We start from the raw sequence: 17,954 nt of genomic DNA, 5'->3' as shown, positions 1-17,954 counted from the left end.
ATAGAAGATACATATACAGCTAAACAAGCAAAGCAGGCTAACAGAGATAAGCAGGCATAAACATATTGTGCTGTTATGTGCAGGTAGGTGGAAAAAGGAAGAAAGACATATATACATAGTATATGAAAGACATATATACATAGTATATAGTATACATATATATAGTATATAATAAAAAAGTATATACACTAGGGATGTGCAGAGAGCCCAGTATTTGTATTTGTGTCTTTATTTGTTGAGGCAGCAAAATTATTTATATTTGTATTCAAATAAAAATGGAAATAGGTGTAAAGATACAGTTTTTGTTTTTCTTATGCTTTTGATTTTAGGATATTAAAGTGTTTATGAATAAACTATCTTACAAAGGAGGTCTCCACACCGGTTCTTGAACTTGAGTCTCCCAGATCATAGATGACTGCGCTGACTACTGAGCTAAAATCAAGGGCATGCAGACAGACCTCTACTTATTTACAGAGACAGCACACCGTGTAATGTGTAGAGAAGAACTTCAAAGACGATTATTGCTTTGCACTGTTCATTTATTGCCTATTTTTTTACAACCTAACTTTGTGTAAAGGAGAAGTGGAACAACAGGTTATGGAGAGTCCGATGGGAGCACTTCACTTGTGTCAGTAGCTCAGCTTTATCTCTGGGGAACACCCTCAACTCCAGAAGTGACGTCCAAATTAGGAAATGTACATCATGTAGCAGGTGGATGTGACTCCCCTCATTGACACATGCTGATAGATGTAACAGTGCAGCAGAGGAGAGAGACTGAGATAGTGATGTAACCAACCTGCACGCTGGTATTTGACATGTTTGGTTTTTTTTCTTCCCTAAAACAAATAATTTTTAAAATATTTATATGAAATAAATGTTTGTAAAAGAAAAACACTATTTGTGCTTTGCCGAATAATGTATTTGTGTTCAGGCACACCCCTAATATACACACAAACACAACAATGGACAGCAGCATACATACAATGTCTATATACAGTTCAAACTTTTACTGTAAACTATGTAGTAGTGCAAACAGTATGAGTAATGTAAAAAGTTTCTTTCAGTGAACACAGTGGCTTATGTACAATATATAGATATATACAAATTTTGTCCAGTATGTACAGTTTGTACATGTTTATTTCATAATTTGAATATGGCACTGAATGTGATTAGTATATATGATTAGTAGATGTATTCGTAATACATGGTTATTGCACAGGGAGTGTTTACTGTCTGATTTAAGTGTTCATAAGTGTGTGTGGTAAGAAACTGTTCTTCTGCCTGGTTGTTTTGGTGCACAGTGTTCTGCAGCACCTACATGCAGGGAGATGTTAGAACAGGATATGTCCAGCGTGTGAGAGGTCTGCAGTGATTTTCCCCGCCTGTTTCCTCACTCTGGAGGTGTACAAGTCCTGGACTTCACAGCAAATTTACCAACACCACCATTTTAAACCTTAAAACAACCCAATTTAAGCTTCCTTAGTATATGAGTAAATTCTTTCATACAGACTGTCAACTGCCTTTTTTTAATGCACTGAAAAGTACAACAATGAATCATAGTTCACTGTCAGCCAGCGTTTGTTTGCGTCCACTGCACGCTCATTTCAAACAGAAGAAGCTGAGTTGGCATTACTGAAGCTCTTATTTTGTAATAATGTATATAATGTAACATGACTGCATAGTCTAACTTGGATCCAAACAATTCAAAATGGCAGCTGGTGGTGCAGTTATAAATAAGGAAGAAGGTACAGGAAAAAGAGGCCACATGGTCATGCGTACACACTTTGGCTTGATAAATATGAATTCTGTCAAAAAAACAACTTAGAAATTAAGAAGAAAACATGTCATACAAACAACCCATATATGGACTCTGTGGGCTGAATATGGAGCAAGCTTTAAACATAAATGGCTATTTACTCATAGCAGACACAGAGCCACATTAGCATTTATTTGTAGTCATGTCTTTGTCCACCTGATGAATGTAAGTCCAATAGTCAGTGTCCTTTTAGCTCTGGTTTGGTCTCCACCATCACAACACTGGTAAGAGCAATGAGAGTGAACTAAAACAGTAAAGTTGAGGACTGTAAAACCAGAACAGCGAGCTGTGGGTTCATCACTACAAGCAGCATCTTCCACATTACACATCATTTGATCCACTGTAAAGATATAAATATTGATTGGTACAGCTTTAAAATACCAAATATATTAAACAAATGTTACTCAGTCATAATTCAGGAGTTTTTTTGTTCAGTTCAAAGAATTAATAAGAGGCCCAATGCAAGATGGAGAATCTCAAGAATGCTCAAGTGTATTTAAAAAGCCTTTTCATTTATCCTCATCGAGGTAAATGTGATGGTTATTTGTGATACTGTTTTCAGTTGATACGGCCCATCCCTAACCAATACCATCACTTTTTAAAGAAACTGTTGCACTTCTGTGAATGGGTTGGGTGTGTGCCTATAAGACTACATGCAAGTTCATGTGTGTATTTGTTTAAACACAATACGAGCAGTGTGAGGATTTTCAATTATGAGTAGACATGCTGGAAGAATAAGCAGTGAAACTACTGGCTAACCATTTGTATCATTTGCAATTAGTGCAAGAACTAAAGCTTGATTTTCTTCTCTCCGTCTCTCTCCCTTCCCTTGGTTTAATTGGCATTTCCATGTAAAAATGTGAAAAAGTCACTAAGACGACGGCAGCTTTCCATTTAAACAGATTATGGATGGAACAGTTACCAGTGAGGGCCAAATAGCCCTTTGTAATCCTCACAGAGGACATTTAATTAACTGGCCTTCTTTTCTATTCTCTCTCTCCCTCTGTCTGTCTCTCTCTCTCTCTCTCTCTCTCTCTCTCTCTCTCTCTCTCTCTCTCTCGCTGTGTCTCTCTCTCTGTCTCTTTTCATCTGTTTTTCAGTCTTTTTTCTCCCTCTCTTTCCAATTCTTTCTTGTCTTTGTTTCCTTTTTTTGTCTCACTCCAATTCTCCCTCTCTCCCTGAAATATGTATTTATGTATGTGTAAGTGCATATTGAGGACAAACATACTTGCACACACACACACACACACAGTGCAAGTGTTGTCAGGTATAGTGAAACTCTTTTGTTCTGGGGCTAAAAGAGTGGAATAGTTAGTGCTGCATGTTAATGCTCTAATTGAGAGACAGAGAGAGAGAGCGAGAAGAGGAAGGTGCAGTGAAATGAGGAGTTCCACATTATGCCTTCAGAGCTGTCAGCACAATGTAGAGCAGAAGGGGGAGAGATATATTGAGAAAATGAGGTAGCAGAGAGTTAGAAAGGTGCTGATTGAGGTCAACGGAGGGAAGAAGAAGAACAGCAAAGAACAGGAGGATGAGGGGGCGTTAACTGAGTGTCTTCAGGTCTGACATTGTCAAGCTCCATCATAATGTTCCGTACACAAACACATGCACACACTCGCCGCTACATGTGTGGACACATTATATGATAGCCTAACCATCTAGTCACATAGACCTGCACAGACAAACACACATTGATCTCTGGGCTTCAACAGCACTGGGGAAACAACTCCTTTTTTCTGTTCTCATTCGCTTCCTATACTGTCCACTCAGGAATTGTTCACCGCTTATAGATGCATGAAAAAAACCCATCTAGCTGCTGCTGTCCCTTTGCACTTCTCAAAATAATAGAAGCAATTGGATGCTTATTAGTCTAGATAGGTGTGCCTGTGCCTGACTATCTCCTGTTTATTGTTATGGTATGGCAAGGTTTCTGTGATATACTGTGTATCTTTGATATGTTGAAGATGTGTCTGTTGCAGTGAATCAGTGTAGTGTTTTTTTTATTGGCTTCATAATGCACATTGCTGCAAACAATCTCCCAACAGAGATTATAAAGTCAAATTGATCTAATGATACATATACACACTTCTTCACACCCACACACACTCTCAGACATATATATCATTTACATGTCATGTTACATGGCATGTCCTTGGGTCAATTTTTACCTGGGAGGACAACAGGTGTCATTATGTGCTTTCATCAAAAAAAAACTGAAATGGTTTCAAAACAGTTTTCAGTTTCAGTTTTTTTTTTTATGACAGCACATAATGACTCATTTTGTCCTCCCGGGTCAATTTTGACCCGAGGACAACAGGAGGGTTTAGCACAGAATGTGCTACAAGAAGTAAACAAAGCTTCAACTCATTCTCCATAGAACATTTCAGTTTGAACACAAAAGCAGAACAAAGTGTGTGTCAATCAAGGTAGATGAGGCACTCAATGTACAGCAGCAAAAAGTAGTAGTTATTATATTAGGTAGAACATACTGTAGCTGGTGCGTCATAGGCTGAGCAACAAGTTCAGTTTGGAAAGAGAGAGGCTCAGTCCAGATAGTGTTGGAAGAAGTGGGTCTTGTTTGTGTTAGAAGATGGTGAGAGACTTAGCAGTCGTGGAGGGCAGACGTTTAAACAGCGTATACACACAAAGTCATGCGCACACCATTGCCAACATGACATTTATAAAAATGTGTGCACAGCTACCTACATACTTTACACAGTTTTATCGTGTGAGTCAAGTTTGATATCTCAGGCAGGCAAGCTCAGTACCCTCTTTTAAATCTTTTCTTTAAACTTTCATCTCACGGCTTTTTCTTAACTGATGGTATTTGTTGCAATTGTTTTTATCTGGTTTAATCTTTTATGTTTTGGATTTTCTTTATTTTTAATGATTTGTTTTTTTTACTGTAAAGCACTTTATAAATAAAATTATATATGACAGGTGAATCTCTTTGAGTTTTAGACATCTGAGGAAATTGTGATATTTGATGTTGTTGATGATAGTGGGGATATCACCACTGATGTTCGTTTGCAGGAACCTGTGTGATGAATCACTGACACTATGACTGCTATATAGCTTCAGTTGTGATATGATCGTATGTAAGGATGGCTGTTCTGTTACTGTTTAAGTACTTTAATAAGGCAAAGCAGGCATTTGGTAAAGATGTACATAGTCTTTACTGTTGTTTTTCCATGCCATGTTTAGAGACTGGTGAAGCAGACACATGTATTCATATTAACTGTGGAAATCAATGTAATGCAGATCAAGCTTGTGTGTATGCGCATAATTTAACCTTGAGAACAGAACCATGCTTATACAGTATATGCCTAGCTTTATCAGTCTGATAAAAAGTTCATATTTCTGCCTTTGTGCAAACACAGAATTCTAGCCATAAACTTACATGGTTTTATGAGCTTGATGATGGGTCTCTACTTATAACTTGTTCCAGTATCTGGCTACAAAACCAGAATGAGGTTTCCCTTGGGTGTCTCTAGGGTCAGTGGATCTCTGGGGTTCAGTTGACAGTGTGTAATATGAAATTAAACTTGTAATTTCTTAGCTTTGTGAATGTTGGAGATTAAAGTCCCACTGACTTAAATGTTTTTACAGATCCCTCAGGGGTATTCTATTATTTTCTATCTGTACATACAGTTCTTAATGTGAGTACATTGAGGTGGGCAATATAGAGGTGGGCAGTACTAAAATCTCCCATATGCAATTTTATATTTTGATATAGTGATGATGTATTGTGATATGGTACATTTACTGCAAATGTATTTAAGAAAACTTAGCAGTAGAATCTCTACAGCCTCAAGGTAGTGTCTTATTGCCCAACTCTACCTCCCATATAATACACAATATGTATAGCTATTTAAAGTTCAATTTAAGTACCATATGTTGAACAGAAAAAAATAGAGCCTATCTACATTATTATTACTTTTATTACTGACCACAAAGAGATCATCAAAGAGACATTTACTGGCACCCTAAACACTCTGAAGGGCCAGCCTACAATTTATCTCTTCATAGACTCAGATTCTTATTATGGAAATAAGCACATATCAATATGACATAGTTTAAATCAGTATGCTGTTTAATGTGGGCACCCTTCTTTGTGACTGGTCCAGCACTCTTCTCCTTTGAACTTTTACATTATATTGCTGTATCTACAGTATGTGCTGTATGTCATAGAGTCTTGTCTGTCTTTACTTGTCTGTCTCATCTGCTTCTCTCTTTCTATGCTCTTGTGTTGCTATCTTAATTGTTTTCTCACACTCTGTTCTTAGTTTTTAAAAAAATAGTAAGAAAAACACCAACAGTGTATTAGGCAGTTGTTTTCAAAGGCAATGAAATTCGCTGTTATGCGTCATAGCATCCTTATCTCCTTTGAGATAGATGGAACTAATTAAAAGTGATTTTTAAGTGTAGCGTTTTGTACATACCTCACTCCTCCTCTGAAAGCTTTATATCATCTGTCCTAGTCTTTTCTGGTTATCTGTCTGGTTAACAGAGGAGCAAAAATGGATCAGGCATTATATAGCTGATACTGATTCATCAAACACTGCCTGGATCGGACTGCGTCTGAGTCCTGTGGAACGTCTCGTGACGTCCCTATTCAGTGTTACTGAAACACCTGCAGACGATGATTGAAAACTGGGATATTTCTGGCTATCTACGTACATGTCTTGTCACAGAAGTACAGGATTCACTTTTAAATGCACATAAATGTCGATATGATTTATTCAGAACTCACATAAAATTAATATTTAATGATACATTTTCATGTTAATCAGTATCTAGCAATCTTCAGCAGCCAGATTTCGTTTTTTATGGTTTTTGGACTTCAGTTATGCCTTTTTCTGAATCACATCTCTCTCTTTCTCGTCCATATTCCATGTTTGGCCTTAAATTAATTAATTAATGATATATTTCATGTGTTATGGGATATGTAAATATAAGATAAGATACAGTTAATCATGTTTTTATGTACATCATCAAAGTAGTGTTTCATCTTAACAAATAGAGGCAGGGGGAGGAAGAGATTCAGTTCAGTAATGTATTATTGAAGCAGTTACACTGGAGATGTGATGAAGCCATAGAAAGGCTGCAGAAAAAATACCAAATTTTATATTTAATATCTGAGGAATATGGCAAAAACTATGAATATTGTTTATTGTTCCTAATAAGACACTTTTCCAAAATAACAGCAATAACACTGTAATGAACTGAAACTCTTATTTGTTATATTTTGGTTTAATGCAGAGTGACACCCATAAAATTAAAAAAAAAAAAAAAAAACACGACTTCTACTTCTGTGCTTGTGAAATAACCATCAACACAATGATACACTGTCTGTAATTGGGACAGGTTTGTTATTCCAAAAGTTAAAAAACCCAAACAACAAAAGCAACAAATGAAAAAAAAAAGATAATCAAAAGCTAATATAAAAGTATCAGCATATAAAAAAAACAAGATCAAAAGAGCAGAAGCATGAGAAGCTTTCTGTCGGTGTGATTAGTAAAAACAATGCAAATCTTATGTGAGCCTGATGGCTGACTCCAAGTCATCTTCTTCGTCATCCTCCTCAAGAATGTGTGAAAGGTTTATGAGATTATATCACTAATCTAATGATAAGTCTATCCCATTATATGTAGCCTCATGCAAACACCAGCAGTCAATAATGGAATAATGAATTACATATACAGTATATTAAAAAAAGGCAAACAATAATAAAAACAAACATGTTGTTGTAGTTGGACAGTGTAAAAACAGTTTCATAACATTCATAAAATGAAATTATATCAAGTAAAGCACATATTTATAAAGTAAATAAACTCACTTGTACACCACTGGGTCCAGCCGACGGCAAACAGCTGCTGTTTATCTGTGCAGTCCACACTGATGTCTGTGGAGTTCTCAGTTACCTCGGTGTTAGAGTTAACCGTGTCAGTTTTACTTTCAGACATTATTTTGTAAAGAAAAGGCAACAGCACAGGAATATAATCTGTGCTTCACACTTTGTGTAAAAGGACAAAACCGACCCAGACGTTTTGTTATACAGTTTCATTATGGTCTATGAGGCTATGTGTCACACGTCACTGATAATCTGAATAGGAAGAACTGGAAGTACTAAAATACAATTTGTGTAATATTTGCTGTAGCGAGCAGTGGAAAAAATTGCTTCACAGCTCAGCTGCTGTTGTTCTAGCATGCGATTGGGCAAGACGCAGCAGGCTGGACAGTTTGCTGTCTGTAAGATCAAACAGCTGTAGACTACTCAATTATTAACAAGTTTGAGAAATACATGAAGAGGTGTGACTGTAAGCGATTTAGTACATAGAGTGAAACTTGGACAAGATTTAGGTTTTAAGACCAGTACGCCCAACATCACTGGCTATGATGTTGGATGTTTACAACAAAACAACTGTGTGTGTGTGTGTGTGTGTGTTTACACTAGACTCAGAGCTCCCCTTAAGCTTTTACAGTGGAAACAGCTAGTAGTGATCATGGTCACAGTGATCAACCGCTTACATGGATCAAAAAGCTTGGGACAGAATCATTCCTATACAAATGCTGTTTAAATAATTTGTTTATAATAATCAAGTATTCTGCTTACAGTGTTCATTTTAGGTCTTTTCATACATGAAAACATACGGGAAAAAAATTTAAAACTACAGTAATTGAATTTTTTTTTCCTTTTGCCATTCCCATGATACACGTATGATTTGTAATTATCATCTGCAGCATCATTATCTGGCATTGCGGTGCAGGGTGTGCACTCATACCACCTTTTCACAAGTCCTGAGTCGCCCCTGCGAACACAGACCCTGAAAAGGAGGCCATCATGTCCAAGAGATAAATCCTTATGAATGGACAAGGCATAGACTAAGATGTTGCTGTGCATATGTCCTCAATACTTGCCCCACTGAATAAGGCCATCGACGCTGCTACACCGCGTGTGGAATGCGCTCGGATCACGGTGGGGGGGGTCCTTACCCGCCTGCCTGTAGGCTTGGGAGACGCACTTACAAAGTCAACTAGCTAGGTGCTTCTTGGGTTTACCAGCCACACCCTCTCCATAGCACATGATTGGTGTTGTGGTGGTGCACCTTCTCACCTCTTTGGCTAGAAGAAGCGGTGAGCAGCAGATGGTGGCTCAGCTGCACCTTCTCCTCTTCCAGTCTCTTAAAGCGCTGAGTGACAGAGGAAATGGACCCAAAAAAACCATCCAGAGCTATGGCAGCTCCCAGGAGGTTGTCTCCGTCCTTTCTCCGTGGAGCGTTGAATCCCAGCCACACGTGACGTAAGCCCACTGTGGCAAGCAACATCACACGCCCTGCAACAGTAGCAACTCCCAGAATCAGGTTATTCATCTGGCCCAGAAATTCAACCTGTTCCGCTGTGAGGGGGGGGCATCTAGCGGCGTATTAGCCGCAGCAATGCCTAACACTAACAGGTCATTAGCTGCTGTGGCCAGCTACATGCCCAGCCAAAACATTTTCTTAAAATATTACAGCATGTCCCTATCCTGCACCACTGGAGGTAACAGCTTCCTGCTTGCTGACCAGCCAGATGGGTAAGGAATCAGGAGGGCTGTGAGGGCCCATTCCAGGGGGGGCACACCAGGACAGCCTGTCTCTGTGTGGCCATGCACTGTCAGGAAGGAAATCAATACCACAACTGGTGACTTCGTTTTCAGCTGCTCCTTCCAGGATACTTTGAAAAGGAGGAAGTCTTTGGCAGTAAACAGAGGGCGGTAGCTGTATCATGCTGCTCTCTGCGTGATCTCGACTGGGTCATGGGGGCGAGAAGCCGGGGCATGATGGGCAGAAATGAGCTTGCTGGAGCAGCATCCGTTGAGACGTAAGATCAGTGAGCAGATTTCATCAGTGAAGTACATGAGAATTTCGTTGGGTGATTGGAGGAGAGTATTACTCATAGAGTCCAGTAGAGGGCGGAGCCTGTGTGAGATAGAACTGCATATGTATGAAGATTTCTTTTGGATTTAATAAAAAAGAATAGTCAAGGAGGTGACCTGAAAACATAGATCAGACACTGTTGTTTGAGATTCTCTTTGTAAACAGTGCTCTAGCAGTAGGCTACATGCAGAAATTATAAGTGTATTTTCATATATATATATATATATATATAATTTGATTTCTTTGATTTATTATATCATAATTCTACTTCACCAACACTTGTTTTCCATGTCAACAGCAAAAGTGTGAAAAGTTCTGCATTTAGCTCTCAGTTGTCAACATGAGTCCAAGGTCATGACGAATGATAGCCTCTTTGAACAGCCAGTGGTGCTGAGCGTGCTAATGTACCTGAAAATGAAGATAACATTTTCTATAAACCTCGTGGTGTGCTGACCTGAAGAGGCCACATGAGTCAAGTGTTTTCTCGTTGGCTTCATTGAAGGGGATAAACACATCAGATATTTTAACAGTAATTCACAGCTTACATTACAGCGAAAAAGAAAAGAAAAAGTCCAGTAGGTTTTCAACTACATCTGACCTTCTGGAAAAGAAAAACCAAAATGTTATGTTTCATTACATTGGACTGGTTTGTTTAAAATAAATATAATAATACTAATATCTCTATGATTATGGCTATTGAGGTAAAATGATACAAGGTGTGGGTGATATGAAAATATATAATGTGAGACAATATAAATTGGTTAATTTTTGAAGATTTTGCCACATAGTTTTTATTACATTAGCTATCACTTTTGATTGTTGATCTTGAAAAAGACCTGAAGGCCAACACGTCATCCAAATAAAAGAGAAATACATATGGAGCCAGAGTGTGTCACACTTTTTTCCTGCTATTGAGTCTGCTTCCAGTGATCAGCACCTCACTACAACCCTTGGTAGGTGTTACTTTCGATTATATAGTAGCTATCACTTTAACATCTAAGGTTGTATTTGGCTCTTCTATGCATGTTTAAAATCAATGAGCAGGAACATGCTATGGCAACGCTAGTGGCTTGGCCCCAAGGATGGAAACTTAAATATCTCAACAACTACCAGATCGATTGCCATGCAATTTTGTATGTTCATGGTCCCCTGAGGATGAATCCTGCTGAGTTATCAAATAACTTTAGAGATCCTCTACTTTCTTGTCTTGATTTATCTGATATTTAATGTCCTGAATTAGCTGTGTAGGTATATTTTCTATAAGCAGTTCCTCTTTTGATTTTCCAGAAAATGTACTATGTCATGATACATATCGATAATGCAATACAAAAAAACATGTTCTGTGATTTTAACTTATTACCTGCTCCTACTGCATACAGCAGCGCTGGGGACATGCAGAGCCATTACAGATGGGGTGCACATATGAGCTTATTGGTTGGTATTGTATTGTGATTCATATCAGAAGCAGCCTTAAATGTACAACATGTAGGAAATAACGTACATGACTGGGAGAAAAATGTACAGTGAAATTGAAGTTTAGTGAACTAAAGATTCACAGCAGACATTTTGACTTGTCAAATAAAATGTGTGATTTATAACATTATTAATTGCTCCATTGAATTGCAATAACACGGTGAACAGAGTCTGTTCTGACAATGGTCTTTGGAAATTTGTAAAATTCTTTTGGCTATCCATGACAGAAAAAACAGTACTACTGCAATAGAGACTGTGTTTACATGGACTTGAGTATCCCAGTTATGAGGCTTATCCTGATTTTGATCATATTCCTGATATGGTGTTTACACAGAACACAGAGAAATCTGATTACTCATATCCCAGTATATATTAGGGGTGGAGCCAAATCTGAATAGTAGTTTTCGGCAAAGCACAAATAGTGTTTTTTATTAATATTCATTTCATACAAATATTTAAAAAAATGTTTGTTTTTGGGAGGAAAAAAAAAACATGTCAAATAGCTGTTTTCTCTCATGTGAGCACAGTGGGTATTTGTGCTCCACCTGCTTGTGTTGACATGAATGGAGTGTGTGTGTGTGTGTGTGTGTGTGTGTGTGTGTGTGTGCGTGCGTGTCGTTGCTGCTAATCTGTATATAATAAACAAATATGGGATATTTTCATAATGCAAGGCAGTCTTTAACTTGGAAGTATACCACGAGTTGACCCTCAGGTAAATATTCCAGCAAAACTGCAAAGGTCTCCGTGTTTGAAAGTATTAGAATGGATTGCGGCCGCTAATAGCACCATGAATCGCACATCATTTGCAACCACTATCTGCCTCGTCGCAAGGTCCTATTCACAAAAGATATTGCATAATGATATGACAAGCACACCCATAAAGTTTTGCAGCTGAGTGCAATTTGTTCCTGTTTTGCATCTGACTGAGGGAGTGGAGCGGTTTACAGTGTTTCAGGCTTCTCTCCACATTTCAGCACACAGATTGGTCCATAACAAAAACTGCAGAGAGCACAAAAGCCTAAAATTACATTTCTTTAATTAGAAGAGGTGTGCACGCTCACAATCACAAACCAACTTACATATATTTTGCTTCTTTTACTTCTCTTGTATTTTACATCCATAACATTATCTGCTGAAATGTTAAATGTCAAAATACAGCTATTAATGTGACACAAGCAGGTCTGAAACATGTTAGATTAATGTCTGAATCTTACAATAATGTTGTTTCGGTGTCAGTGAATGTATCAGGGATTTAGCAGAAACATCAGTACTGATGTGCTGTTTGTTGCCCACAGCTGGCTGTGTGTCACAGCTGGCTGCAGCATCACACAGTAGCTGAAACGATAAGTGCGTCTCCAAACTGAGAAAGAGGCTGTGTGCATTTACACACGCAGCACAGCAGCACAGCAGCACAGCAGCAGTAACTTCATTAACACCAGATCTGTCAGGATCTGACGGTCATTAATGTTCTGTGTTGTGCTACACATCCACACAGATCAGCTGTTACACACAGATTCCAGGTTTATACAGTGGGATTGTTTGTAATAAAGTAGCCTTTATAGATGAATCCTGAGCTCCATCAGTGCTGTCAGGACATTTTTATTTTTGTGTAGCTGAAAGTCCAAGATAAGCTTAAAACCCCTTACCCACTTGATCTCCCCAATGTCTGACTGAAGATTACCCCCTTGATATCATGTAATATAATTTCAATATCATTCAAGCCGCACAAGCATGAAGATTTGAAGAAAGAGAGATAGAGAGAGAGATTGCTTCAGTTACCACCAACCCTCTGAAGATGCTAATAATTTCACTCTAACTGTGTGTGGCTATTAGCGCTGGTCTCTGTGAATTGGACAGTTTTTGCCATGAGGCTCATTTGCATAGAAAAGGGCCAATTTTGCACCAAATGTATGCATAATATGTAATTTTCATATGTGCAAATAGCAAAGGAGCACCAAGAGGCTATTTGCTTGGCAGCGCAGTTTGTGGTGCACTTCACCCTTTTCAGGAGCTTTGTGATTTACACGGTTTCCTTTTTTCTCATTTGTGCAGGTTTAGCGGCTGTAAAAGCCGTGCAGTCCTTTTGTGAATTTGCCCCTATATGTTAATTTCCCCTGACTGAGCGGCTGTCCGGAGATAACTGTTGCTAACATTAAGTTTAGTTTGCTGCTGACTGAGCAGTTTGATGGGCTGGTGCTAGTCACAATAACAAATTTTCACAACATGATTATCGTGGCCAAAAGACTTTACGATAATGATATTATCGCAATATCTATAGAAAATTTGAAAAAAAAATGCTATCGGTCAAATCATCTTTAACTTTGTTTATTGTGTGTTTTGCCTCTTTTCTGGCAAATGAATTACACACAAAATATGAGTTTAGGGAGGTGGAGAGAGAGTTGGTAACCATAAGTGTACATAGTTTGAAAGAGGTTTAAACACACTGAAGTATAAGGTTTTTATTTCTGCCTGAATTTTTTTTGCCTACAGATGAACTGATGACAGATTAAATGTCTACCTGTAGGTGGACAGTGATGGTCTAAAGGTTAGAGGAGCAAATTTATTACTAGAAGGTTAATGGTTCAATCCCTGCATCTGGCTTGATGAATCTGCGTGGTGGAAGTGAAGAGCAGCGCTTGTTCCAGTTCATGGTTTTATCTTTATTTGTTAATAAATGAGCTTTCAGATCAGTGACTGTGGTTATATTATCAATAGGCTAGATAAGATCAGATGTATATTTAAAATTATGATGTAGGCAACTTAAAAGAACTTTCCAACATTATCATACTCTTTGACACATTTTCTCTGTCACAGGATCCATTTACAAGCATCACTGAAAGTTCAAAATTAACTGGAAACTGGAGAGGGATATAAGTACATTGGAAGCTACTTGTAGTGATCACGTCTGTCCGGGTCAAATATCACTATAAGCAGATGATTATTATAACCTTTTCTTTTTCTTTATTTGTCATGCAGAATACCATCTAATTGACATTTGTATATTTATTAGCCTACATAATTATATAGTTACTGAATTTTAATGACTCTTTCAAAATACAGTACAGCTGTTTCAAATACAGTGGGCACATTTTTGAAGTTTCGGGGAGACTGTGTTTGTCATTGAGAGAAAATGACTTTCTGTCTCCGTCATGATTTCAGTGTGCACACAGCAGCTGCTGCTTATCATGGGAGTAAAGTACAAAAATAGATTTACGTGGTTTCAAATGTTTTTCCATATGTTGTCATGTATGAAGAGACCCAAAATGAACACTGTAGGCGGACTACTTGATTTCTATAGGTGACTTATTTAAACAGCATAAATGTTGTATAGGAATGATTCCGTCTCAGAGCTTTTCGATCCATATAAGCAGCTGATCACTGTAACTGTGATCACTATAAGCAGTTACCACTGTATACATTTAAACACAACAGAAGGACATGGCTTGGACTTTATTTAATTTTCTTTTTCCCCTCACAGCTTGAACAAAATGAGTGAATGAATAAATGAATAATTTCAAAATAACCCTGCCACACTTTTATTTCTTAAATTATAAACGCTAAGCTTTTAAATAAAAGGGTTGCGAGTGTGAAAAGACACTTGATGGAACCGTCTTTTGAGTTTCCGTCCGTCGGACATTTTTTGACATGCAGCTGAATTAAGCTTGACCGTTAGCCTGCCACAGAGCAGGCTAGTTCTGCAGACGAAGTTACCATGGTTACTGAGTTTGGACTCATATAAGCCGCAGTGATGGAATGGAACTCTCACTTAAATTAGCGAGGCTTATCGAAATAAGCCAGGCTATCCCGTTATCCAGTTTGATGGAACACCCCTCGGGTCATTTCGTGACTCTACACACACATGTGCTCCACAAACAAGATAACAATAAAGTGCTGTGAGAAAATGAACATGTAGCAAATGCTTGGACTGGCAACCTATTGGAGCGGATGAGGTCGGTGGCCATGGAAAAGCCTTCTGTAGCACTATTAGTTATTGCGGGTCCCACTGTTTCTAGGGATTGCAACATATCATTAGATCCAGTGAGATGCATTAGTGTGAGGGATGGCAATAGCACCAAGTTGTATCTCCCTATGGTCCTTCATTAGCCACTAATCCACTGATGATCATTATTAGTGAAAAAGGAGTGTTTGTGTGTGTGTGCTGGTGCGCTTTCATACGTGTGCGTGTCTGTAAAATGCATTTTGGCATAGTGCTCTGTATATTAGCCCGATGATTTATTATCTGAGTAATGCCGTCCCTTCTTCCCCAAAGCTGCATTGTCCTTTTGCCAATTAATTCTGAATCTGTTACTACCACAGGGAGGGAGGGAGCGAGAGAGAGAGAGAGAGAGAGGGGGAGAGGGAGGAGGAGGAGAGAGAGATCATCAACAAATATATTGGTTGAACCCAAGAGTCAAGTACAGTGCTATATTTTTTGTAAGATTTGGCTGGTTAATTCTGCTCTTCTGTCTTCTTTTGATGTCCGCTTATGTTTTTTCCTTGTAACATCCCCCCGCTCCCTCTCTTCTGTAACGCCATTGATTTATGCAATTGCTTACTCGTTGCTTTCTTTTTTCTTTACCTTCTTAATTCTTCCATCTTCCACTTTTCATTGTTCTGCTGTTTCTATAACAACCACAGGGTCATTTCCTCAGCCCCTGCGTTTCACTCTTAATCCTCCTCATGCGACACTCAACTCTTATTTTTCTTTCTGCTTTTTCTTGCCGTGCGCTACATTACTTGATTGCACCCTCTCCCTCTGAAAATAGCTCGTTTTCTTTTGCTCTCCCCATCTATCCCCCTCCTTTCATTTACTGTACTGCATCCTCATCCTATTTTCATATGTGTTGTTGCAGCCAGGAAATGTAAAATGTCAAGACTGAGAAAATGCATCATATGGACTCGCTGTTCAGCCAACAGTAATTTAACATAGACAATTACAGTGCTAATATTTTTATTGTATAAGGAGCCGTTTCTTTTCAACAGGTATTAAAAGTGACCCAACTGAGAACAATCTTCTGGCTCCAGCTCTGAAGTTACTCCTCCGCTCCATTACTGTGGCCAGTAAACACTGCTGTGCTGCATCTATCGTGTGTATGTGTGTGTGGGGGGAGGTGGGTTGTACTGATGAGGTCTTTGGTGTGTTTTATCAGTGTCAATATGATTGCTGTTTACTATGGGTGCCTGCCGATAGCGCAGCACTGATTATAATTACTGGTTGAGATGCAGGGAGGGCCTCCTCTCAGTTTCTTCTAGACCATATTTCTGTTGTGTGTCGTCCACATATCACATTCAAGAAAGAAATCAAGGTGGATGACACTTGAATAGGAATCACTGTAACTGAATAAGAGCGATAGAGAGGAAAAATATTGGATGATTTAACAATAACTTTTGGTATTTGGTTTTAATAAAAGCTAATCTTGGTAAAAAAAAAAATGTAATCAAAAATAAGAAATTCATTAAAAACACTTCTTTTGCTGTAATTCTACTTTGCTTCTCATTCATTGCTTTGCTAAATGCTTTATGGAAGGAGTAATGCGCTTTGTGTAGTAGCCAGCCAACCCAGAGCACCTCAGATTGTCTAGGGCTCCAAGTGATGATTACTTTCATTAGAGATTAATCTGCCAATTTTCTCAGTGAATTAACTATTCATTTGTGTATGAAATGTCAAACAATTGGGGAAAAAAATATTCATCACAATTTCTAAGAGTCCAAAGTGACATCTTCAGATTTCTGGTTTTGACCAAAATATTTAGTTTGTTTTATTATATGACAAAGAAAAGCAGCAAATTCTCACATTAAACACATTTGTCTGTTCCGTTTAATTTTCGAAATATTTGCAGATTTTTCTGTCGATTGACTAATTCGATTTATCAACTAATTGTTTAAGTTGCATTAAGTGTTGTTTGGAGTGACAAATGTTTGGTTGTCATCAGAGAACTTGTGTTGTGCCTACCTGACAAATACCTAAAACATACACATGAGGTTTCAGACTTGTGTAAACTGCTCTCTTCCTCTTCTTGTCGACACTGGTTTGTTTACATTTATTTATGTTTTAGCTGGCAGCACTGCTACCTTTGCCAGCTAGTCATCTGTACTGACTGCTGGAATGATATCCTGTTTCCCTGAGCAGCACTGTCCAGCAGCCTGTGGAGTGAAACAGTTGGCTGTTGCTGGTTCAGTGTCATATGGCGTGTTCTGCTGGAAGAGTTGTTGGCCAGATAGAGAACAGAGTGATGCTCTACTGAGACACACACTTCACAAAGACAGGAAAAGAGAGAGGGACAAAAACACACTTAACGGATAATAAAGACTTTGCTGTTTGTTAAAGGAAAGTAAACACGAACCCACTCACTTTTTATCATTCAGTGTGTCCTTGTGTGACAAGGGTGCTTGAAACTTGAAAGACAAACCAGACAAAACAAACGTTGCCATCATAAAACATAATGTAGCTATTGTTGTGTGCTCTTAAGTGTTCCATTTGCTTGATTATTGAATTTTGGCTAACGGTGACTGCTGACGGTAGCTAATTTAGCTAGCTCACAGAACAATGTGCAAATGTCACTTATTTCAACTATCTCTTCCCAACTGCATGAATATAGTCATTGTTTGTTGTATAATGGTAACAGTATGTCAAGCATTGTGTTTGCATATTTGTGAGACAAACACAAAGAAAGGATGTACTGTATTAGACACAGATTATCATACTAATATATAGACCTGGTTGGAATGAGTTTGAGGTAGACTCT

The 17,954-nt window shown here is 38.3% G+C and overlaps 1 protein-coding gene across 1 annotated transcript in view; it reads left to right on the top strand.

Moving 5' to 3' along the window:
- Positions 1–17,824: 17,824 nt before the first annotated feature.
- Positions 17,825–17,954, top strand: part of si:ch211-186j3.6 (neural-cadherin) — a 260,357-nt gene continuing 260,227 nt past the window's right edge. The window contains exon 1 of the mRNA XM_044357504.1: positions 17,825–17,833. Coding sequence (XP_044213439.1) covers positions 17,825–17,833 — 9 coding nt within the window. The remainder of the gene's footprint in view (positions 17,834–17,954) is intronic.

The sequence above is a fragment of the Thunnus albacares genome, chromosome 1, assembly GCF_914725855.1.
Source record: "Thunnus albacares chromosome 1, fThuAlb1.1, whole genome shotgun sequence".
NCBI classification, from domain to species: Eukaryota; Metazoa; Chordata; class Actinopteri; order Scombriformes; family Scombridae; genus Thunnus; species Thunnus albacares.
The sequence above is the reverse complement of the archived record's forward strand: the minus strand, read 5'-3'. Positions and strand labels throughout refer to the sequence as shown.